Source organism: Anomaloglossus baeobatrachus, chromosome 2, assembly GCF_048569485.1.
Source record: "Anomaloglossus baeobatrachus isolate aAnoBae1 chromosome 2, aAnoBae1.hap1, whole genome shotgun sequence".
NCBI lineage: Eukaryota > Metazoa > Chordata > Amphibia > Anura > Aromobatidae > Anomaloglossus > Anomaloglossus baeobatrachus.
Genome location: NC_134354.1, coordinates 737,723 through 763,342, shown reverse-complemented (window position 1 = coordinate 763,342; position 25,620 = coordinate 737,723). Strand labels below are relative to the sequence as shown.

Here is a 25,620-nt window from a genome sequence, read left to right as displayed (position 1 = left end):
CCTCTGACTCTCCCATCCCCAGTACACAGCCTCCGTCCCCTCTGACTCTCCCATCCGCAGTACACGGCCTCCGTCCCCTCTGACTCTCCCATCCCCAGTACATGGCCCCCGTCCTCTCTGACTCTCCCATCTCCAGTACACGGCCTCCGTCCCCTCTGACTCTCCCATCCCCAGTACACAGCCTCCGTCCCCTCTGACTCTCCCATCCCCAGTACACAGCGTCCGTCCCCTCTGACTCTCCCATCCCCAGTACACAGCCTCCGTCCCCTCTGACTCTCCCATCCGCAGTACACGGCCTCCGTCCCCTCTGACTCTCCCATCCCCAGTACACAGCCTCCGTCCTCTCTGACTCTCCCATCCCCAGTACACAGCCTCCGTCCCCGCTGACTTTCCCATCCCCAGTACACGGCCTCCGTCCCCTCTGACTCTCCCGTCCCCAGTACACAGCCTTCGTCCCCTCTGACTCTCCCATCCCCAGTACACGGCCTCTGTCCCCTCTGACTCTCCCATCCCCAGTACATGGCCTCCGTCCCCTCTGACTCTCCCATCCCCAGTACACAGCCTCCGTCCTCTCTGACTCTCCCATCCCCAGTACACGGCCTCCGTCCCCGCTGATTCTCCCATCCCCAGTACACGGCCTCCATCCCCGCTGATTCTCCCATCCCCAGTACACGGCCTCCGTCCCCTCTGACTCTCCCATCCCCAGTACACGGCCTCCGTCCCCTCTGACTCTCCCATCCCCAGTACACGGACTCCGTCCTCTCTGACTCTCCCATCCCCAGTACACAGCCTCCGTCCCCTCTGACTCTCCCATCCCAGTACACACCCTCCGTCCTCTCTGACTCTCCCATCCCCAGTAAAAAGCCTCCGTCCTCTCTGACTCTCCCATCCCCAGTACACAGCCTCCGTCCCCTCTGACTCTCCCATCCCAGTACACAGCCTCCGTCCTCTCTGACTCTCCCATCCCCAGTACATGGCCTCCGTCCCCGCTGATTCTCCCATCCCCAGTACACGGCCTCCGTCCCCTCTGACTCTCCCATCCCCAGTACACAGACTCCATCCTCTCTGACTCTCCCATCTCCAGTACACAGCCTCCGTCCCCTCTGACTCTCCCATCCCAGTACACAGCCTCCATCCTCTCTGACTCTCCCATCCCCAGTACACAGCCTCCGTCCTCTCTGACTCTCCCATCCCCAGTACACGGCCTCCATCCTCTCTGACTCTCCCATCCCCAGTACACGGCCCCCGTCCCCGCTGACTTTCCCATCCCCAGTACACGGCCTCCGTCCCCTCTGACTCTCCCATCCCCAGTACACAGCCTTCGTCCCCTCTGACTCTCCCATCCCCAGTAAACGGCCTCCGTCCTCTCTGACTCTCCCATCCCCAGTACACGGCCTCTGTCCCCTCTGACTCTCCCATCCCCAGTACACAGCCTCCGTCCTCTCTGACGCTTCCATCCCCAGTACACGGCCTCTGACTCTCCCATCCCCAGTACATGGCCTCCGTCCCCTCTGACTCTCCCATCCCCAGTACACGGCCTCCGTCCCCTCTGACTCTCCCATCCCCAGTACACGGCCTCCGTCCACTCTGACTCTCCCATCCCCAGTACACAGCCTCCGTCGCCTCTGACTCTCCCATCCCCAGTACACAGCCTCCGTTCCCTCTTACTCTCCCATCCCCAGTACACAGCCTCCGTCCTCTCTGACTCTTCCATCCCCAGTACACAGCCTCTGTCCCCTCTGACTCTCCCATCCCCAGTACACGGCCTCTGTCCCCTCTGACTCTCCCATCCCCAGTACATGGCCTCCGTCCCCTCTGACTCTCCCATCCCCAGTACACGGCCTCCGTCCTCTCTGACTCTCCCATCCCCAGTACACGGCCTCCGTCCTCTCTGACTCTCCCATCCCCAGTACACGGCCTCCGTCCCCGCTGATTCTCCCATCCCCAGTACACGGCCTCCGTCCCCGCTGATTCTCCCATCCCCAGTACACGGCCTCCGTCCCCTCTGACTCTCCCATCCCCAGTACACGGCCTCCGTCCCCTCTGACTCTCCCATCCCCAGTACACGGTCTCCGTCCTCTCTGACTCTCCCATCCCCAGTACACAGCCTCCGTCCACTCTGACTCTCCCATCCCCAGTACACAGCCTCCGTCGCCTCTGACTCTCCCATCCCTAGTACACAGCCTCCGTCCCCTCTGACTCTCCCATCCCCAGTAGACAGCCTCCGTCCTCTCTGACTCTTCCATCCCCAGTACACAGCCTCCGTCCTCTCTGACTCTCCCATCCCCAGTACACGGCCTCTGTCCCCTCTGACTCTCCCATCCCCAGTACACAGCCTCCGTCCTCTCTGACGCTTCCATCCCCAGTACACGGCCTCTGACTCTCCCATCCCCAGTACATGGCCTCCGTCCCCTCTGACTCTCCCATCCCCAGTACACGGCCTCCGTCCCCTCTGACTCTCCCATCCCCAGTACACGGCCTCCGTCCACTCTGACTCTCCCATCCCCAGTACACAGCCTCCGTCGCCTCTGACTCTCCCATCCCCAGTACACAGCCTCCGTCCCCTCTGACTCTCCCATCCCCAGTACACAGCCTCCGTCCTCTCTGACTCTCCCATCCCCAGTACACAGCCTCCGTCCCCTCTGACTCTCCCATCCGCAGTACACGGCCTCCGTCCTCTCTGACTCTCCCATCCCCAGTACACGGCCTCCGTCCCCTCTGACTCTCCCATCCCCAGTACACAGCCTCCGTCCCCTCTGACTCTCCCATCCGCAGTACACGGCCTCCGTCCTCTCTGACTCTCCCATCCCCAGTACACGGCCTCCGTCCTCTCTGACTCTCCCATCCCCAGTACACGGCCTCCATCCCAGGGCCGGACTGGGCCTCGCATTCAGCCCTGGCATTTGGGGGTGCACAGGCCCACTGTCCGCGTGGTGAATGTGTAGTATCTTTGTGCACTTGTAGGTTGTGTAACACGACCATATAACATGCGGTCACGGCTGCGTCCAGTATTACAGCTCAGGCCTATTTATTGCTCTTAGTAGCAGGACCTGGTGAAGCTGCTATATTCCTACAGAGCCGGGTCTCGCAGATAATGAAGAGGATGCTCAGCTCTCCATAGTGCTGCGGTCACACAGCTGATGGGCAGGGGTACACAATCACACCCCCTGACCTGATATTGATATAATAACACCACACACACACTACAATGCACCCCCCATCACCACACACACACAATGCACCCCCACCACCACACACACACACACAATACAATGCACCTCTAATCACCACACACACAATACAATGCACCCCCCATCACCACACACACAATACAATGCACTCCCACCACCACACACACACACACACACACAATACAATGCACCCCCATCACCGCACACACACAAACACACACACACACTACAATGCACCTCCCATCACCACACCCACAATACAATGCACTCCCATCACCACACACACAATACAATGCACCCCCATCACCACACACACACACAATGCACCCCCACCACCACACACACACACACTACAATGCACCTCCCATCACCACACCCACAATACAATGCACTCCCATCACCACACACACAATACAATGCACCCCCATCACCACACACACACACACACAATGCACCCCCACCACCACACACACACACACTACAATGCACCTCCCATCACCACACCCACAATACAATGCACTCCCATCACCACACACACAATACAATGCACCCCCATCACCACACACACACACACAATGCACCCCCATCACCACACACACACACACTACAATGCACCTCCCATCACCATACCCACAATGCAATGCACTCCCATCACCACACACACAATACAATGCACCCCCATCACCACACACACACACACACAATGCACCCCCACCACCACACACACACACACACAATACAATGCACCCCCATCACCGCACGCACACACACACATACACACACACACACACACACTACAATGCACTCCCATCACCACACACACAATACAATGCACTCCCATCACCACACACACACACAATACAATGCACTCCCATCACCACACACACAATACAATGCACCCCCATCACCACACACACACACACAATGCACCCCCATCACCACACACACACACACACACACACTACAATGCACCTCCCATCACCACACCCACAATACAATGCACTCCCATCACCACACACACAATACAATGCACCCCCATCACCACACACACACACACAATGCACCCCCACCACCACACACACACACACACAATACAATGCACCCCCATCACCGCACGCACACACACACATACACACACACACACACACTACAATGCACTCCCATCACCACACACACAATACAATGCACTCCCATCACCACACACACACAATACAATGCACTCCCATCACCACACACACAATACAATGCACCCCCATCACCGCACACACACACACACACACACACACACACACACACACACACTACAATGCACCTCCCATCACCACACACACAATACAATGCACTCCCATCACCACACACACAATACAATGCACCCCCATCACCACACACACACACACACACACACACACACTACAATGCACCTCCCATCACCACACTCACAATACAATGCACTCCCATCACCACACACACAATACAATGCACCCCCATCACCACACACACACACAATGCACCCCCACCACCACACACACACACACACACACAATGCACCCCCATCACCACACACACACAATACAATGCACCCCCATCACCACACACACACACACAATGCACCCCCACCACCACACACACACACACACACACACACACAATGCACCCCCATCACCACACACACACACACACATACAAACATACACACACTGCAATGCACCCCCCCCACACACACACACACAATACCATACAATGCACCCCCCATCACCACACACACCTAACCCCCCCCCCTCGGAATACAGTTCTCCCCCTCTGCCTGTTGCTAAGCTGTGTTCCTCACAAATGTTCCCCATTATGTGCCCTCAGCTTCTCCCCACTCATCCCCATTAATTAAACCTGTCATCTTTTGCTCCTCCATGGAGTGCTTACCACTGCCCGATCTGTCTGTGTCTCCCGCAGCATTGTGATGACATCAGCAAGGTGCTGATCTCATCACGTCGCTGCATGTCGGGGGTGGGCCGCAGTCATGGTACTACACACTGTTCAAATGTATTTACGTCTGAGAAACGCAAATACATTTGCCTAGGAAGGAGGAAGCTGTGGTCCTCAGCAGTGTGTGCATGCCGGGCGGACACACTATCACACAGGAGGGCCGGCACAGCGCAGCGTGCTACCTCCTGGTCCTGCTGCAGCTAGTGTGCGCACGGCCAGTAATGCTGCCCGGCCTGCACACTGCTGAGCAGAGCGGCGGTGACTGCAGATAGAGCGGCCACTACAGGCACTGGCCCACTACAGGGACCGGCCCATCTGGGATTTGCCAGAATTGCCCTATGGCCAGTCCGGGCCTGCTCCATCCCCACTGATTCTTGTGTCCCGAGTACTCGGCCCCCATAGCTGCTGACTGCACGTCTCTAGTACATGGCCTCCGTCCTTTCTGACTCTCTGTCCCCAGTATATGGCCTCCATCCACGCTGACTCCCCTTGCCTAGTATATAGCCTCCGTCCCTGCTAACTCCCCATCCCCACTACACGGCCTCCGTCCCTGCTGACTCCCCGTCCCCAGTACACGACCTCCGTCCCTTTTGGCTCTCCCATCCCCAGTACACGGCCTCCGCCCCAGCTGACTCTCCCGTCTCCAGTACACAGCCTTCATTCCTGCCAACACCCCTTCCTCCGACCTCGCTGATTCTTTCGTCCCCAGTACATAGCCTCTGTTCAGAATTGCCCTATGGCCAGTCCGGGCCGGCTCCATCCCCACTGATTCTTGTGTCCCGAGTACACGGCCCCCATAGCTGCTGACTGCACGTCTCTAGTACATGGCCTCCGTCCTTTCTGACTCTCTGTCCCCAGTATATGGCCTCCATCCACGCTGACTTCCCTTGCCTAGTATATAGCCTCCGTCCCTGCTAACTCCCCATCCCCACTACACGGCCTCCGTCCCTGCTGACTCCCCGTCCCCAGTACACGACCTCCGTCCCTTTTGGCTCTCCCATCCCCAGTACACGGCCTCCGCCCCAGCTGACTCTCCCGTCTCCAGTACACAGCCTTCATTCCTGCCAACACCCCTTCCTCCGACCTCGCTGATTCTTTCGTCCCCAGTACATAGCCTCTGTTCCTGCTAACTCCCCGTCCCCAGTACACTGCCTCCGTCCCTGCTGACTCTCCCTTCCCCAGTACACGGCCTCTGTTCCTGCTGACTCCCCGTCCCCAGTACACGACCTCCGTCCCTTTTGGCTCTCCCATCTCCAGTATACGGCCTCCGTCCCAGCTGACTCTCCCGTCTCCAGTACACAGCCTTCATTCCTGCCAACACCCCTTCCTCCGACCTCGCTGATTCTTTCGTCCCCAGTACATAGCCTCTGTTCCTGCTAACTCCCCGTCCCCAGTACACTGCCTCCGTCCCTGCTGACTCTCCCTTCCCCAGTACACGGACTCTGTTCCTGCTGGCTCTCCCCTTCACCAATACATGGCCTCTGTCCCCGCTGACTCTCCCGACCACAGTAAATGGCCTCCGTCCCCCTGACTCCTTTTCCCCAGTACACAGCTTGCTTCCCCGCTGATTCTCTCGTTCACAGTACACGGCCTCTGTTCCTTCTGACTCCCCGTCCCCAGTACATGGCCTCCATCCCCGCTGGCTCTCTCTGTCCACAGTACATGGCCTCCATCCCCAGTGACTCCCCATCCCCAGTATACGGCCTCCTTTCCAGCTGACTCTCCTATCCCCATTACACAGCCTTCATTCCCGTCGACCTCTTGTCCCCAGTACACGGCCTCCTTCCTCGCTGACTCTCCCAACCCCAGTACACGGCCTCCGACCTCGCTGACTCTCCCAACCCCAGTACATGGCCTCCGTCCTCACTGACTCTCCCAACCCCAGTACACGTCCTCTGTCCTCGCTGACTCTCCCGAACCCAGTACATGGCCTCCATCCCTACTGACTCCCCTTCACCAGTACACGACCTCTGTCCACGTGGACTACCGCCCCCAGTACAAGATCTCCGTCCTTGCTGACTCCCCGTCCCCAGTACACAGTCTCAGTCCCTGCTGACTCCTCGTCCCCAGTACACGGCCTCCGTACCTGCTGACTCCTTGTCCCCAGTACACGGCCTCCGTACCTGCTGACTCCCCGTCCCCAGTGCACGGTCTCCGTACCTGCTGACTCCCCATGCCCAGTACATGGCTTCCATCCCCGCTGACTCCTCATCCCCAGTACATGCCTTCAGTCCCCGCTGACTCTCCCATCCGCAGTACATGGCCTTCGACCCCGCTGACTCCACGGTACACGGCCTCCGTTCCCGCTGACTTTCCCGTTTTCAGTACACGGCCTCCGTCCCCACTGACTCTCCCATACCCAGTAAACGTCCTCCGTTCTCATTGACTCTCCATCTATAGTACACAGTCTATGTCCCTGCTGACCCTCCGTCCCCAGTACATGGTATCCGTCCCCGCTGATTCTGTCGTCCCCAGTACATGGCCTCCGTCCTCACTGACTTTCCGTCCACAGTGCACGGCCTCCGTCCCCGCTGACTCTCCTGTTCCCAGTACATGGCCTCTGTCCCCGCAGACTCTCCCGTAGCCAGTACACGACTTCCATCCCCGCTGATTCCCCGGCCTCAGTACACGGCCTCCGTACTCACTGACTTTCTGTTCACAGTATACGGCCTCCGTCCTCGTTGACTCTCCATCCCCAGTACACGGCCTCCGTCCCCACTGAACCCCCGTCCCCAGTACACGGCCTCCGTCCCTGCTGACTCCCCGTTCTTAGTATGCGGCCCCCATCCCCGCTGACTCTCCATCCCCAGTACATGGCCTCCGTCCCCGCTGAACCCCCGTTCTGAGTACACGGCCCCAGTTCCTGCTGACTCCCCGTTCCCAGTATGCGGCCCCTGTGACGGGGTGTACAGCAGAGCAAGGAGAGACAACAGGCCGAGGAACGATCCAACAGGTTTATTCACAAGAACACTGGAACAGCACACGATAAGTCCACGTAAAACAGATTCGGGGGCCCTTCCCGACAATCCTCGGACCGGATTACAAAGCAATCGTCCTTACAGTAGTCCAAAGAGTTCCACACAATCCCACGGGCCGCCACACAGGCCTAGCTCCGTCCGTGTCCACAGCCACACAGGCTGGAGCTCCTGGTCCCTTCAAGTTTCAGCTCACTCTGAAGTTACAAAAAGGGAAATGCATTGTCTGTGCTCCTTGACCAGCCCACCATGTTCAGGGGGTGGGGGTCACACATCCTATCATCAATGGTTTGGTCCATCACAGGGCTCCGATATGTCTGCCAGCCACAGTAGATGAAGGGATCCCCTGCTGTGCAGAACAATGACTATTCCTTCACTGGCCAATTCAATTACAGATTAGATACACAACTATGTGGCTTCATGCAGCCACGAATTGGCATCGTAGCTCTCCCACATCATTGCCCAGGAGAACAGCTGCAGGCAGACCACCCATCACCCCAACCACACATCGCTTGACCCCAAAACCAAAGTTCAGATCCACAGTGGCTGTGGGAATAGTCCTCCATTGTCCACCAGCCAGTTCAATAACAATCCCAGGTCCTCTATGGATTGCCTCAGGCCGAACCACTCGGGGATCAGCCAGTGTGAGGAAAGCACCCGAGTCACAAAATCCAACAAGTCTCTGTCCATCCAGCACAACCTCCTGCAAGTGCTTACCTCGATGAGCAGAAGTCGTCATAACTGCGGGTCGCACCCCGTAAACTCCTGGTGGTGCAACATGGGGGCTGAGTCACTAGGCCAGTCCTCACATAACGGTGCCACATCTTCCTCCATGGCACTGGGCTGTAAATAATTAACAATCCGATTGGGTGCAGGATCAGTCCTCATTTGAACAGCTGGGCAGGAGACTTGCCGATGCCCTGGCTGTCCACATTGATAGCATCTGAGCTGGGTCTCCCTCCATCCAAGGCGTCCTCTTGGGTAAGGAGTAGGGGAACTTGGAGGCCGGCTCCCACCTGAAGGTGCTGTAGGGGTTTGAGGATGATTCCTCCATGGCCTGGCTGGGCATGAGGCCTGCAAATGCCCGGGATGCCTACAAACATAACACCTGCGCTCTGTTACTTCCTCTCCCCGGCGTATTCCAGAAAGTGCAGTAGAAGCAACTGGAGGCACATTAACACGGGTATCAACATGTGGTGGCTTAGAGGAACGGGGAACAATGGGGACAGAATAACTGGGGGCATCCGGTGTTGTGGAGCTGTTAGGCGTCTCTCCATCCTCCAACAGAACCCTCCACTGAGGCTTGATGGTGAGAGCCTCATCAGCGAGAGCAGCAGCTTCCTCCACTGTCGCTGGTTTTCTCTCACGCACCCATTCCCGGATCTCAGCGGGGCACTGGGCAAAGAATTGTTCTTTTAGGATGACCTGCAGGAAGGTCTCCCAAGATAAGGCCTCCTCTGCCTCCAGCCAGCGATTACATATTTGTTTGAGTCTATGAGCATATATCTTAAAAGACACTTCCCCATCACAGGCTAAAGCACGGAACTGAGTCCTGTAAGTGTCTGGGGTCACAGCATAATGTTCTAGAATAGTCTGTTTAATATCCGCATACTCACAGTTCCACCGAGGGTCCATAGCTCTATAGGCTTCAGCAGCTCCCCCCTCTAGGAGCCCAACCAGATGCCGGACACGCTCCCTGTCCGGGACTTCCATTAATCGACACTGATGCTCAAAGTCCTGGAAGAAGCCCTCAATGTCGCCTGCAGCCTCATTAAACGGCTTAAAGTCTTTGCGGGACACCCTGGGAAGTTCCCTCATGATGGGTGCTGGGGTTACAGTCTGTCTGGAACCTCTCGCGGCTTCCACAGCGAGCTGCTTATCCAGCAATGCCATCTCCTCCATCCTGCGCTCCTTCTCTTCAGCTCCACGCATGGCCTCCCTCTTATCTTCTATGGTGGCCTCATCTCCAAGCAGTGCCATCTTTTCCTTGTACCACACAACCCACTGACTTTTTTGGGTATTCACCTCCGGCTCCCGTCTTTGCTCCGTTTGTTGTGAGGATCCTTCCTCCACGTCATTTTGCGAGCAGACTCCTTCTAGCGCCTCAATCAGCTGCTCCTTGGAGAGTCCTTTGAAACGAACTCCTACTTCACGGGCCTTTGATTGCAGGCTCCCCAAAGTCCAGGTCTTGTACTCTGCAGTGTTGGTTCCTGATGTTGAGCCATTGTCCTCCATTCCTTCTGCTCTGATCCCAGCGCTGCCAACCAGTTTGTGACGGGGTGTACAGCAGAGCAAGGAGAGACAACAGGCCGAGGAACGATCCAACAGGTTTATTCACAAGAACACTGGAACAGCACACGATAAGTCCACGTAAAACAGATTCGGGGGCCCTTCCCGACAATCCTCGGACCGGATTACAAAGCAATCGTCCTTACAGTAGTCCAAAGAGTTCCACACAATCCCACGGGCCGCCACACAGGCCTAGCTCCGTCCGTGTCCACAGCCACACAGGCTGGAGCTCCTGCTCCCTTCAAGTTTCAGCTCACTCTGAAGTTACAAAAAGGGAAATGCATTGTCTGTGCTCCTTGACCAGCCCACCATGTTCAGGGGGTGGGGGTCACAGCCCCCATCCCGCTGACTCTCTCGTCCCCAGTACATGGCCTCCATCCCCACTGACTCTCCATCCCCAGTAGATGGCCTCCGTCCCCGCTGACTCCCCATACCGAGTACACGGCCTTCATCCCCGCTGACTCGCCATCCCCAGTACATGGCCTCCGTCCCCGCTGACTCCCCGTCATCAGTACACAGCCTCCATCCCCACTGTTTTTCCCGTCCCCTGTACACGGCCTCTGTCCCCGCTGACTCCCCGTTTCCAGTATAGGGCCTCCATCCTCGCTGTTTCTTCCGCCCCCTGTACACGGTCTCTGTCCCCGCTGACTCTTCCGTCCCCAGTACAGGGCCTCCGTCCCCGCTGACTCCCCGTCCCGAGTACACGGCCTCCATCCCCACTGTTTCTTCTGTCCCCAGTACACGGCCTCCGTCTCCGCTGACTCTCCCATCCGCAGTACACGGCCTCCATCTCCGCTGACTCTCCCGTCCCCAGTACATGACCTCCGTCTCCGCTGACTCTCCCGTCCCCAGTACACGGCCTCCGTCTCCGCTGACTCTCCCGTCCCCAGTACACGACCTCCGTCTCCGCTGACTCTCCCGTCCCCAGTACACGGCCTCCGTCTCCGCTGACTCTCCCGTCCCCAGTACAGGGCCTCCGTCTCTGTTGACTCTCCTGTCCCCAGTACAGGGCCTCCGTCTCTGTTGACTCTCCTGTCCCCAGTACAGGGCCTCCGTCCCCGCTGACTCCCTGTCCTGAGTACACGGCCTCCATCCCCACTGTTTCTTCCGTCCCCAGTACACGGCCTCCTTTCTCGCTGACTCTCCCAACCCCAGTACACGGCCTTCGACCTCGCTGACTCTCCCAACCCCAGTACATGGCCTCCGTCCTCACTGACTCTCCCAACCCCAGTACACGTCCTCCGTCCTCGCTGACTCTCCCGAACCCTGTACATGGCCTCCATCCCTACTGACTCCCCTTCACCAGTACACGACCTCTGTCCACGCGGACTCCCATCCCCAGTACACGGCCTCCGTACCTGCTGACTCCCCGTCCCCAGTACACGGCCTCCGTACCTGCTGACTCCCCGTCCCCAGTACACGGCCTCCGTACCTGCTGACTCCCCGTCCCCAGTACACGGCCTCTGTACCTGCTGACTCCCTGTCCCCAGTACACGGCCTCCGTACCTGCTGACTCCCCATCCCCAGTACATGGCTTCCATCCCAGCTGACTCCTCATCCCCAGTACATGCCTCCAGTCCCCGCTGACTCTCCTATCCACAGTACATGGCCTTCGACCCCGCTGACTCCCCGGTACACGGCCTCCATTCCCGCTGACTTTCCTGTTTTCAGTACACGGCCTCCGTCCCCACTGACTCTCCCATACCCAGTAAACGTCCTCCGTCCTCATAGACTGTGTACTATAGATGGAGAGTCAATGTCCCTGCTGACTCTCCGTCCCCAGTACATGATATCCGTCCCCGCTGATTCTGTCGTCCCTAGTACATGGCCTCCGTCCTCACTGACTTTCCGTCCACAGTGCACGGCCTCCATCCCCGCTGACTCTCCTGTTCCTAGTACATGACCTCTGTCCCCGCAGACTCTCCCGTAGCCAGTACACGACTTCCATCCCCGCTGATTCACCGTCCTCAGTACACGGCCTCCGTACTCACTGACTTTCTGTTCACAGTATACGGCCTCCGTTCCCGCTGACTCTCCATCCCCAGTACACGGCCTCTGTCCCCACTGAACCCCCGTCCCCAGTACACGGCCTCCGTCCCTGCTGACTCCCGGTTCTTAGTATGCGGCCCCCATCCCCGCTGACTCTCCATCCCAGTACATGGCCTCCGTCCCCGCTGAACCCTCGTTCTGAGTACACGGCCTCCGTTCCTGCTGACTCTCCGTTCCCAGTATGCGGCCCCCATCCCCGCTGACTCTCCCGTCCCCAGTACATGGCCTCCATCCCCACTGACTCTCCTGTCCCCAGTACACGGCCCCCGTCCCCGCTGACTTTTCCGTCCCCAGTACACGGCCCCCGTCTCCGCTGACTCTCCTGTCCCCAGTACACGGCCCCCGTCCCCGCTGACTCTTCCGTCCCCAGTACACGGCCCCCGTCTCCACTGACTCCCCGTCCCCAGTACACGGCCTCCGTCTCTGCTGCCTCTCTCATCCCCAGTACATGGCCCCCGTCCCCGCTGACTCTCCCGTCCCCAGTACACGGCCTCCGTCTCCGCTGACTCCCCGTCCCGAGTACACGGCCTCCATCCTCACTGACTCTCCTGTGCCCAGTACACGGTGCCGTCCCCGCTAACTCTTCCATCCCCAGTACACGGCCCTCGTCTCCGCTGACTCTCCTGTCCCCAGTACACGTCCCCCGTCTCCGCTGACTCCCCGTCCCCAGTACACGGCCTCCGTCTCTGCTGACTCTCTCGTCCCCAGTACACGGCCCCCATCCCCGCTGACTCTCCCGTCCCCAGTACACGGCCTCCATCTCCGCTGACTCCCCGTCCCGAGTACACGGCCTCCATCCTCACTGACTCTCCTGTGCCCAGTACACGGTGCCGTCCCCGCTAACTCTTCCGTCCCCAGTACACGGCCCTCGTCTCCGCTGACTCTCCTGTCCCCAGTACACGGCCCCCGTCTCCGCTGACTCTCCTGTCCCCAGTACACGGTGCCGTCCCCGCTAACTCTTCCATCCCCAGTACACGGCCCTCGTCTCCGCTGACTCTCCTGTCCCCAGTACACTGCCCCCGTCCCCGCTGACTCTCCTGTCCCCAGTACATGGCCCCGTCCCCGCTGACTCTCCTGTCCCCAGTACACGGCCCCCGTCCCCGCTGACTCTTCCGTCCCCAGTACACGGCCCCCGTCTCCGCTGACTCTCCTGTCCCCAAGTACATGGCCCCCGTCCCCGCTGACTCTTCCGTCCCCAGTACACGGCGCCGTCCCCGCTGACTCTCCCGAACCCAGTACACGGCCCCCATCTTCCCTGATGCTCCGGTACACAATATTCGGGGCTTTCTGGACTTGTCCTTTCCATTTGTGGATCCTCAGGTAATCCTCCTGTTTCTCTGCAGGTCCGCCACTGATTTGCCGCTTTGCGATGAGGTCAGCGGTGAATGCAGTATGATGTCCGCTGAGCAGATGGGTATGGAGACCTACCCGGAGGAGCCACAGGTACTGCAGGATGACAGCGCCCCTGTGTGGACACTGGTGCAGTGCAGAGCGCAGTTCCATTGTCTCTCCATTTGTGCAATCCTCCATCATGTTGCCGCCTCCTGACATCTTGTGCTGTAATGCTCTGCGTGTGATCCTCTGCAGCGATGCTCTGCTGGGCAATGTTTTATGGCCGATGCTCTGCACTGATGTTTTGTGGCTGATGCTCTGCAGTAATGCTCTGTAGCGATGTTGTGAGACCAATGCTCTGGAGTGATGCTCTGCAGCGATGCTCTGCAGTGATGATGTGAGACCAATGCTCTGCAACGATGCGCTGCGGCGATGCTCTGTGCTCTGCAGTGATGTTTGGAAGCAGATGTCTGCAGTGATCCTCTGTGAGCGATGCTCTGCAGTGATGCTCTGCGGCGATACACCTGACCCGCCTCTCACCCCGGTTCATTCTCTCCAGATTCAGGTTGTCACCCACTTTAAGACGGAGGAGGATGCGGTGATGGGGGAGCCGTCCTCTCAGAGCCCTGTGGCAGGGGACAGCCCCATGGAGACGGATAAACAGGCCATATACAGGTAGGGTGGCTGTGTTGCATACTACCAGTGTGGCTGACAGCAGCTGTAGCGCTGCGTACTGCCCGTGTGGCTGACAGCAGCTGTAGCGCCTCTGCTTCTCTTGCCCACAGACACCCACTCTTCCCTCTGCTCGCGCTGCTCTTTGAGAAGTGTGAGGGCTGCACCCAGGGGTCCGAGACCACCACCTCTGCCAGCTTCGACCTGGATATTGAGACCTTTGTGAGGAGGCAGCACAAAGAGGGGAAGGACTTCTTCTCTGAGGACCCCGAAACGGACAGTCTGGTACGTAGACCCCCTATGGTCACTGATCAGGACCCTCACAAGTGACACCATGCGGGGAGTTGTTGTGGTGAATAGGGTGACACCATGCGGGGGGCTGTGGCAGAGTACAGGGTGACACTATGTGGAGCGGTTGTGGCGGAGTACAGGGTGACACCATGCGGGGGGTTGTTGTGGAGTAAAGGGTTACACCATGCGGGGGGCTTTGGCAGAGTACAGGGTTACACTATGCGGGGGGGGTTGTGGTAGAGTACAGGGTGACACCATACCCCCGTATGTGACCTCTGCTGTGCCCCCATCACTTCTGTGCTGTTCTCTGCAGATGGTGAAGGCCATTCAGGTGCTGAGGATCCACCTCCTGGAGCTGGAGAAGGTGAATGAGCTCTGCAAGGACTTCTGCAGCCGCTACATTTCATGTCTGAAGACCAAGATGAACAGCGAGACGCTGCTGAGCGGGGACCCGGGGGGCCCGTACTCCCCAGTACAGGTGCGTACTCACAGTATAATTGTCACGTTGAAGAGGCGTGGAGATGTTTCAGTGAACTTACACGACCACCGGTGGAGCGGTGGCAGTAGCATACCCGATACAGCAAGAAAGTGGAGAGGAACTTGAGAAAACCGAAGATGTTTATTGAAAGAAACGGTAAACTAAGGAAAAGGAGGCTGAGAGAGAGGGTCACAACACTGAACTCTACCGGACGACCAACCGTTGATGATAAACAGGGATTATCCCAGCACAGCTCCGGAAGGTCAAAAAGCCGCGTCTCCCATACCAGAGGGATGACTCCTACAGACCGTAGAAATACAAACTAGACTGTGGAATGCTGGCTCAGTCAGTGGAAAGAATCTGGAATGCTCTGCACCACCCTGGCAATGCGGATCCAGCCGTTGGAGGAATCCAGAAGGTTCCATTATGACCAAAGGGGTTAGAACTGCCGGAACTGGAATTCTGAGCCTGCAGTGAAGCCAGGAATGATGGGCCGACAGTGGAAGATTCTGTGGAGAGAGAGGTAAGTATATTGCACAGCAGGACAAGGCACAGTCAGAAAGCACAGAGCGCTACAGGTGAGGGCCTGAACCCTAGCAAAGTTCCAAATTAATGAACACGTTGCCCAGGCACCTTCCATAGGGAAAAGGTGCCTTATAAACACAGACCAATCCTGCAATCAGAATTAGAGTACAACAAGGAACATGTGTACTGTCCCTTTAAATCACAGCAGAGTGCGCCGCCTAAGTGCTCTCACAAAGGATCTGCTCAGAGAACGCAGGTTCCAGGAGGAGAAGGAGGCAGTGAAACACTAAGCACAATGGACAGGGTGAGTGAATCACCGCGTAGCAGGAGTGGAGATGGGCACAGAAGAACTGCAGAGAGAACGCCGGTCCTCCTACCTAACAGAGATGAAGCCAATAGCGGAGACCGACCCATTGGCAGGAATGGAGGTGCGGGGAGAAGTTCAATCTCCCGGCCCAGGGAAGACCAAACCCGCGACCGAGGGCATGACAGTATTCCCCGTTTACGCCCCTCCTTTTCACACTTGCTTGAAATCTTTTGTGCGAATCCCCAACTCCTTCCACATCTTTTTTGAAACCGGTGATCTTCGGCCTTTACTTCCAAGACCCAGGTACTCTTCCTTCCCCAGTTGGAGTGGAGGATGTTTTTGAGGTAAAAGACATTCAAAAAAGATGTGGAAGGAGTTGTGGTTTCGCAGAGAGGTAGGCTATATCAATTGGTAGCTTACCTCATTAATCCAATGGAGAACCTCCAAAGGACCTATGTAGCAAGGAGACAGCTTGAAAGAGGGAACTTGAAGATGGATGTGCCTGGAGGACAGCCATACAGTGGGGGAAATAAGTATTTGATCCCTTTCTGATTTTGTAAGTTTGCCCACTGACAAAGACATGAACAGTCTATAATTTTAAGGGTCAGTTTATTTTAACAGTGAGAGAATATCTAAAATAAAATCCAGAAAATTACATTGTATATATTATGTAAATGTATTTGCATTTTGCAGAGAGAAATAAGTGTTTGATCCTCGACCAACCATTAAGAGTTCCGGCTACTACAGACACTTAGATGCTCCTAATCACCTCATTACCTGCCTTACAGACGGCTCTTACATTGTCCCCTGTATAAAGCCTCCTGTCCACAGAATCCATTAATCAGTCAAACTCTAACCTCTACAACATGGGTAAGACCAGAGAGCTTTCTAAGGATCTCAGGGACAAGATCATAGACCTGCACAAGGCTGGAATGGAGAAGACCATAGACCTGCACAAGGCTGGAATGGAGAAGACCATAGACCTGCACAAGACTGGACTGGGCTACAAAACCATAAGTAAGACGCTGGGTGAGATGGAGAAACTGCTGGTGCAATAGTACGAAAATGGAAGAAATACAAAATGAGTGTCAATCACCATCGATCTGGGGCTCCATGCAAAATGTCACCTCGTGGGGTCTCCAGAATCATGAGGAAGTTGAGAGATCAGCCTAAAACTACACGGCGGAAACTTGTTACTGATCTCAAGGCAGCTGGGACCACTATCACCAAGAAAACCATTGCTAACACATTACACCGTAATAGTGCCCGCAAAGTCCCACTGCTCAAGAAGGCCCATGTGCAGCCAGTGCGTCTGAAAAAGCCCCATGTGCAGCCGGACCCTCTGAAAAAGGCCCCTGTGCAGCCTGCCCATCTGAAGAAGGCCCACGTGCAGCCGCCCGTCTGAAGAAGACCCATATGCGACTGGCTCGTCTGAAGAAGGCCCATGTGGAGCCGGCCCGTCTGAAGAAGACCCATATGCAACCGGCCCGTCTGAAGAAGGCCCATGTGCAGCCGGCCCGTCTGAAAAAGACCCATATGCAACCGGCCCGTCTGAAGAAGGCCCATGTGCAGCCGGCCCGTCTGAAGAAGGCCCATGTGCAGCCGGCCCGTCTGAAGAAGGCCCATGTGCAGCCGGCCTGTCTGAAGAAGGCCCATGTGCAGCGGACCCGTCTGAAAAGTCCCTTGTGCAGCCGAACTGTCTGAAGTTTGCCAATGAACACCTGGATGATTCTAAGAGTGATTGGGAGAAGGTGCTGTGGTCAGATGAGACAAAAATTCAGCTCTTTGTCCTCAACTCAACTTGCCATGTTTGGAGGAAGAGAAATGCTGCCTATGACCTAAAGAACACAATCCCCACTGTCAAGCATGGAGGGGGAAACATTATGTTTTTTGGGTGTTTCTCTGCTAAGGGCACAGGATTACTTCACCTCATCAATGGAATAATGGATGGAGCCACGTACTGTATAATCCTGAGTGACAACCTCCTTCCCTCTGCCAAGACATTAAACATGGGTCATGGCTGAGTCTTCCAGCACAACAATGTCCCAAAACATACAGCCAAGGCAACAAAGGAGTGGCTCAAAAAGAAGCTCATTAGGGTCATGGAGTGGAATAGCCAGTCTCCAGGCCTTAATCCCATAGAAACTTATAGCAGGATAAGGCACAGCCACAGTGTAAGAGATGTTGAGGTGCACTTGTAGGTTTCCACACCATATGTCCAGAGAATTAGAAACAAGGCACTCTCAAATGGTGATTCAAACAAAGAATTCATTCCATAATTCTTAAAGCAACATGTGACGTTTCGGCCAGGTGGCCTTCATCAGACAACTTGTTATTAAGACTGTCAGGGTAGTGGTAAAGGCAGTGGTATCCACCACTAAGGCGGGCTTTGCACGTTGCGACATCGCAAGCCGATGCTGCGATGTCGCACGCGATAGTCCCCGCCCCCGTCGCAGGTACGATATCATGTGATAGCTGGCGTAGCGAAAATCATCGCTACGCCAGCTTCACATGCACTCACCTGCCCTGCGACCATCGCTCTGGCCGGCGACCCGCCTCCTTCCTAAGGGGGCGGGTCGTGCGGCGTCATAGCGACGTCACACGGCAGGCGGCCAATAGCGGCGGAGGGGCGGAGATGAGCAGGATGTAAACATCCTGCCCACCTCCTTCCTTCCGCATATCCAACGGAAGCCGCAGTGACGCCGGTAGGAGATGTTCCTCGCTCCTGCGGCTTCACACACAGCGATGTGTGCTGCCGCAGGAACGAGGAACAACATCGGACCGTCGCGTCAGCGTAATTATGGATTACGCCGACGCTGCACCGATGATACGATTACGACGATTTTGCGCTCGTTAATCGTATCATCTAGGCTTTACACAGTACGATGTCGCATGCGATGCCGGATGTGCGTCACTTTCAATTTGACCCCGCCGACATCGCACCTGCGATGTCGTAGTGTGCAAAGCCGCCCTAAGACTTATGGAATAAATTCTTCGTTTGTATCACCATTTGAGAGTGCCTTGTGTCTAATTCTCTTAATCCCATAGAAAACGTATGGAGGAGCTGAAGCTCCGCGTTGCCAAGCGACAACCTCAAAATCTTAATGTTTTAGAGATGATCTGCAAAGAGGAGTGGAGCAAAATTCTTCCTGACATGTGCGCAAACCTCATCATCAACTACAAAAACGCCTGACTCCTGCGCTGCCAACAAGGGTTTTACCACCAAGTATTAAGTCTTGTTTGACAGAGGGATCAAATACTTATTACTCTCTGCAAAATGCAAATAAATTTATATAGTTTATACAATGTGATTTTCTGGATTTTATTCTGGATATCCTTGCACTGTTAAAATTAACCTACCCTTAAAATTATAGACTGTTCATGTCTTTGTCAGGGGACAAACTTACAAAATCAGCAAGGGATCAAATAATTATTTCCCTCACTGTACCATATCTCTGGGTAGAAATGGCGGGGAATCCAGGCGTCTCTTATCAGCATGCTCCTTGGTCCGAGCCGATGCCTTTGCTATGGAGGTCCTGGTCTCAGCCCAAATTCGGGAGAAATCCCTGGCCAGGGACTCAGCCGCAGGGTTGCAGGAAGCGAGAGGCAATGGAGTTGGAATCCTAGGATGGTGTCTGTAAACAAGAAAAAACTGAGAATTAGAGGAAGCCTCCCCGACATGATTGTTGTAGGAGAACTCTGTCCACGGTAGTAGCAGAATCCAGTCATTGTGGTGTCCATTCACAAAGTGTCGCAGATAGTTGGTGAGGACATGGTTCACACGTTCAACCTGGCCGTAGATTGAGGATGATAGCCCAAGTAGAAGTCAAGAGTGACATCCAACAGCTTGCAGAGAGACTGAAAAAAACCGGGAGATGAATTGAACCCCTTGGTCTGAGACAATATGGAGTGGGAGTGGAGTGGAGTGGAGTGGAGTGGAGGGAGTAGAGAAAAAAATTGAAAGATAAGAACCAACGGTCCTGGCGAGGGTTGAGTCTCTGAGCAGACTGGAGATGCGACATATTTTTATGGTGCTTATATATATGATGACTGGATGAACTGCACCCTCAAGCAGATAACACAATTCCTCTAGAGCTAACTTAATAGCTAGTAACTCTTGATCTCCAATCAAGTAGTTACGTTCACAAGGAGAAAAAGTCTTAGAGAAGAACCCACAGGTCACCATCTTACCCATAGGCAGTTTTTGATTGAGGACTGCTCAGGCTCCGGAAGAAGAAGAATCCACCTCCAGAAAAAAACTGCTTATTGGCCATTGGTCTGTAAAGAGTAGGAGCGGTTGAGAAAACTTGTTTGAGGGTGGCGAAAGATGACTCAGACTCAGGAGGCCAATCCTTTAGTTTTGGACCCTTTATGGGTCAGAGCGGTGAGAGGTTTTACCAGAGACAAGAAGTGTGGAATGAATTGCCTTGAGTAGTTGGTGAATCCCAAGAATCACTGAATGGCCTTGACTCTCACCGGACGGGGCCACTTAAGCATGGCAGAGACCATCTCTGGATCCATCTCGAGACCTGAATAAGAGATAATGTAACCAAGAATGGGAAAGGACCTCTGTTCAAACAGACATTTCTCGAACTTCACGTGAAGGCAATTCTCCCTTAATCTTTGAAGAATGAGGTGAACATTCTTCCTGTGAGTTAGCAAGTTGGGAGAAAACACAAGGATGTGTCCAAGTATATCACCACACAAATATAGAGTAGGTCGCGAAAGATGTCATTGATAAATTCCTAAAAAACCGCAGGTGCATTGCTTAACCTGAAGGGTATCACCCGATATTCATAATGACAATCTCGCGTGTTGAAGGTGGGTTTCCACTTATCTCCCAATCGTATCGTAACAAGGATGTTAATCCCACGGAGATCCAACTTGGTGAAAATCCGGGACCCTCGAAGATGATCAAAGAGCTCAGGGATTAAGGGAAGAGGATATTTATTTTTTACCATAATAAGGTTGAGACCACGGTAATCGATGCAAGGGTGAAGAGACCCATCCTTCTTGACGAAGAAGAACTCGGCACCTGCCGGAGAGCAGGACTTCTGGATAAACCCTTGAGCCAAATTCTCCTTGATAAAATCGGACATAGCCTGAGTCTCTGTGGAACAAAGAGGGTAGATCCTACCTCAAGACGGTATAGATCCTGGAATTAGATTAATGGGACAATCGTAAGGTCTGCGAGGGGGCAGAGTGTTAACTTCCTTTTTGTCAAAGACATCCACAAAGCAGCAGTAGGACACAGGTAACCCGAGTAAAGCTGCCAGAGGTTGTGGAATGGATCCCGGCCGTACTAATTTGAGGCAATGATTGGCAACGATAATGGACATCACCGGATGCCAGTCCAGGACAGGTTCGTGGAGGCGTAACCACGGAAGGCCAAGTAAAAATGGAGGAGATAGATTTGGTAACACATAGAAGACGATTTTCTCTCTATGAAGTGCTTCGATCTGCAGCTTCAATTCTTCGGTAATACCCAGAATGGAATCCTGCAGGGGTCTTCCATCCTTGGAAGTGACACGTCGGTGTTCTTGCAGAGGAGTGATAGGAATCCCAAACCTCCTGGCCACAGCTTGTTAGATGAAGTTTCCTCCTGACTCGGAATCCAGATAGGCTGTCTTGGAGAACCAGATCTTGCCGAACAACACCTGAACTGACTCAGTTAAAGGGAGAGAAGAGTCACTATATAATACACCGTACTCCCCAGTACAGGTACATAATCACTGTATAATACACCATACTCCCTAGTACAGGTACATAATCACTGTATAATACACCATACTCCCCAGTACAGGTACATAATCACTGTATAATACACCATACTCCCAGTACAGGTACATAATCACTGTATAATACACCATACTCCCCAGTACATGTACATAATCACTGTATAATACACCATGCTCCCCAGTACAGGTACATAATCACTGTATAATACACAGTACTCCCCAGTACAGGTACATAATCACTGTATAATACACCATACTCCCCAGTATAGGTACATAATAACTGTATAATACACCGTACTCCCCAGTACAGGTACATAATCACTGTATAATACACCATACTCCCCAGTACAGGTACATAATCACTGTATAATACACCATACTCCCCAGTACAGGTACATAATCACTGTATAATACACCATGCTCCCCAGTACAGGTACATAATCACTGTATAATACACCATACTCCCCAGTACAGGTACATAATCACTGTATAATACACCATACTCCCCAGTATAGGTACATAATCACTGTATAATACACCGTACTCCCCAGTACAGGTACATAATCACTGTATAATATACCATACTCCCCAGTACAGGTACATAATCACTGTATAATACACCATACTCCCAGTACAGGTACATAATCACTGTATAATACACCATACTCCCAGTACAGGTACATAATCACTGTATAATACACCGTACTCCCAGTACAGGTACATAATCACTGTATAATATACCATACACCCCAGTACAGGTACATAATCACTGTATAATACACCATACACCCCAGTACAGGTACATAATCACTGTATAATACACCATACTCCCAGTACAGGTACATAATCACTGTATAATACACAGTACTCCCCAGTACAGGTACATAATCACTGTATAATACACCATACTCCCCAGTATAGGTACATAATCACTGTATAATACACCGTACTCCCCAGTACAGGTACATAATCACTGTATAATATACCATACTCCCCAGTACAGGTACATAATCACTGTATAATACACCATACTCCCCAGTACAGGTACATAATCACTGTATAATACACCATACTCCCAGTACAGGTACATAATCACTGTATAATACACCGTACTCCCAGTACAGGTACATAATCACTGTATAATATACCATACTCCCCAGTACAGGTACATAATCACTGTATAATACACCATACTCCCAGTACAGGTACATAATCACTGTATAATACACCATACTCCCCAGTACAGGTACATAATCACTGTATAATACACCGTACTCCCCAGTACAGGTACATAATCACTGTATAATACACCATACTCCCCAGTATAGGTACATAATCACTGTATAATACACCGTACTCCCCAGTACAGGTACATAATCACTGTATAATACACCATACTCCCCAGTACAGGTACATAATCACTGTATAATACACCATACTCCCCAGTACAGGTACATAATCACTGTATAATACACCATACTCCCAGTACAGGTACATAATCACTGTATAATACACCGTACTCCCCAGTACAGGTACATAATCACTGTATAATACACCATACTCCCCAGTACAGGTACATAATCACTGTATAATACACCATACTCCCCAGTACACGTACATAATCACTGTATAATACACCATACTCCCCAGTACAGGTACATAATCACTATATAATACACCGTACTCCCCAGTACAGGTACATAATCACTGTATAATACACCATGCTCCCAGTACAGGTACATAATCACTGTATAATACACCATACTCCCACTACAGGTACATAATCACTGTATAATACACCGTACTCTGTGGTACAGGTACATAATCACTGTATAATACACCATACTCCCAGTACAGGTACATAATCACTGTATAATCCACCATACTCCCCAGTACAGGTACATAATCACTGTATAATACACCATACTCCCAGTACAGGTACATAGTCACTGTATAATGCACCGTACTCCCCAGTACAGGTACATAATCACTGTATAATACACCATACTCCCCAGTACAGGTACATAATCACTGTATAATACACCATACTCCCCAGTACAGGTACATAATCACTGTATAATACACCGTACTCCCCAGTACAGGTACATAATCACTGTATAATACACCGTACTCCCCAGTACAGGTACATAATCACTGTATAATACACCATACTCCCCAGTACAGGTACATAATCACTGTATAATACACCATACTCCCAGTACAGGTACATAATCACTGTATAATACACCATACTCTGTGGTACAGGTACATAATCACTGTATAATACACCATACTCCCCAGTACAGGTACATAATCACTGTATAATACACAATACTCCCCAGTACAGGTACATAATCACTGTATAATACACCGTACTCCCCAGTACAGGTACATAATCACTGTATAATACACCATACTCCCCAGTACAGGTACATAATCACTGTATAATACACCGTGCTCCCCAGTACAGGTACATAATCACTGTATAATACACCGTACTCCCCAGTACAGGTACATAATCACTGTATAATACACCGTACTCCCCAGTACAGGTACATAATCACTGTATAATACACCGTACTCTGTGGTACAGGTACATAATCACTGTATAATACACCATACTCCCCAGTACAGGTACATAATCACTGTATAATACACCATACTCCCCAGTACAGGTACATAATCACTGTATAATACACCATACTCCCCAGTACAGGTACATAATCACTGTATAATACACCGTACTCCCCAGTACAGGTACATAATCACTGTATAATACACCATACTCCCAGTACAGGTACATAATCACTGTATAATACACCATACTCCCAGTACAGGTACATAGTCACTGTATAATACACCATACTCCCAGTACAGGTACATAGTCACTGTATAATACACCATACTCCCAGTACAGGTACATAATCACTGTATAATACACTACACTCCCCAGTACGGGTACATAATCACTGTATAATACACCGTACTCCCCAGTACAGATACATAATCACTGTATAATACACCATACTCCCCAGTACAGGTACATAATCACTGTATAATACACCATACTCCCCAGTACAGGTAAATAATCACTGTATAATACACCGTACTCCCCAGTACAGGTACATAATCACTGTATAATACACCGTACTCCCCAGTACAGGTACATAATCACTGTATAATACACCGTACTCCCCAGTACAGGTACATAATCACTGTATAATACACCGTACTCCCCAGTACAGGTACATAATCACTGTATAATACACCATACTCCCCAGTACAGGTACATAATCACTGTATAATACACCATACTCCCAGTACAGGTACATAATCACTGTATAATACACCGTACTCTGTGGTACAGGTACATAATCACTGTATAATACACCATACTCCCCAGTACAGGTACATAATCACTGTATAATACACAATACTCCCCAGTACAGGTACATAATCACTGTATAATACACCGTACTCCCCAGTACAGGTACATAATCACTGTATAATACACCGTACTCCCCAGTACAGGTACATAATCACTGTATAATACACCGTACTCCCCAGTACAGGTACATAATCACTGTATAATACACCGTACTCTGTGGTACAGGTACATAATCACTGTATAATACACCATACTCCCCAGTACAGGTACATAATCACTGTATAATACACCATACTCCCCAGTACAGGTACATAATCACTGTATAATACACCGTACTCTGTGGTACAGGTACATAATCACTGTATAATACACCGTACTCTGTGGTACAGGTACATAATCACTGTA

The 25,620-nt window shown here is 52.9% G+C and overlaps 1 protein-coding gene across 2 annotated transcripts in view; it reads left to right on the top strand.

Moving 5' to 3' along the window:
- The window catches only part of PKNOX1 (PBX/knotted 1 homeobox 1), a 111,468-nt gene that overhangs the window by 37,441 nt on the left and 48,407 nt on the right, over positions 1 to 25,620 (top strand). For both annotated transcript variants that reach the window (XM_075332731.1, XM_075332732.1), the window contains exons 2-5: positions 13,828 to 13,927; positions 14,376 to 14,491; positions 14,602 to 14,773; positions 15,093 to 15,257. In XM_075332731.1, coding sequence (XP_075188846.1) covers positions 13,828 to 13,927; positions 14,376 to 14,491; positions 14,602 to 14,773; positions 15,093 to 15,257 — 553 coding nt within the window. The remainder of the gene's footprint in view (positions 1 to 13,827; positions 13,928 to 14,375; positions 14,492 to 14,601; positions 14,774 to 15,092; positions 15,258 to 25,620) is intronic.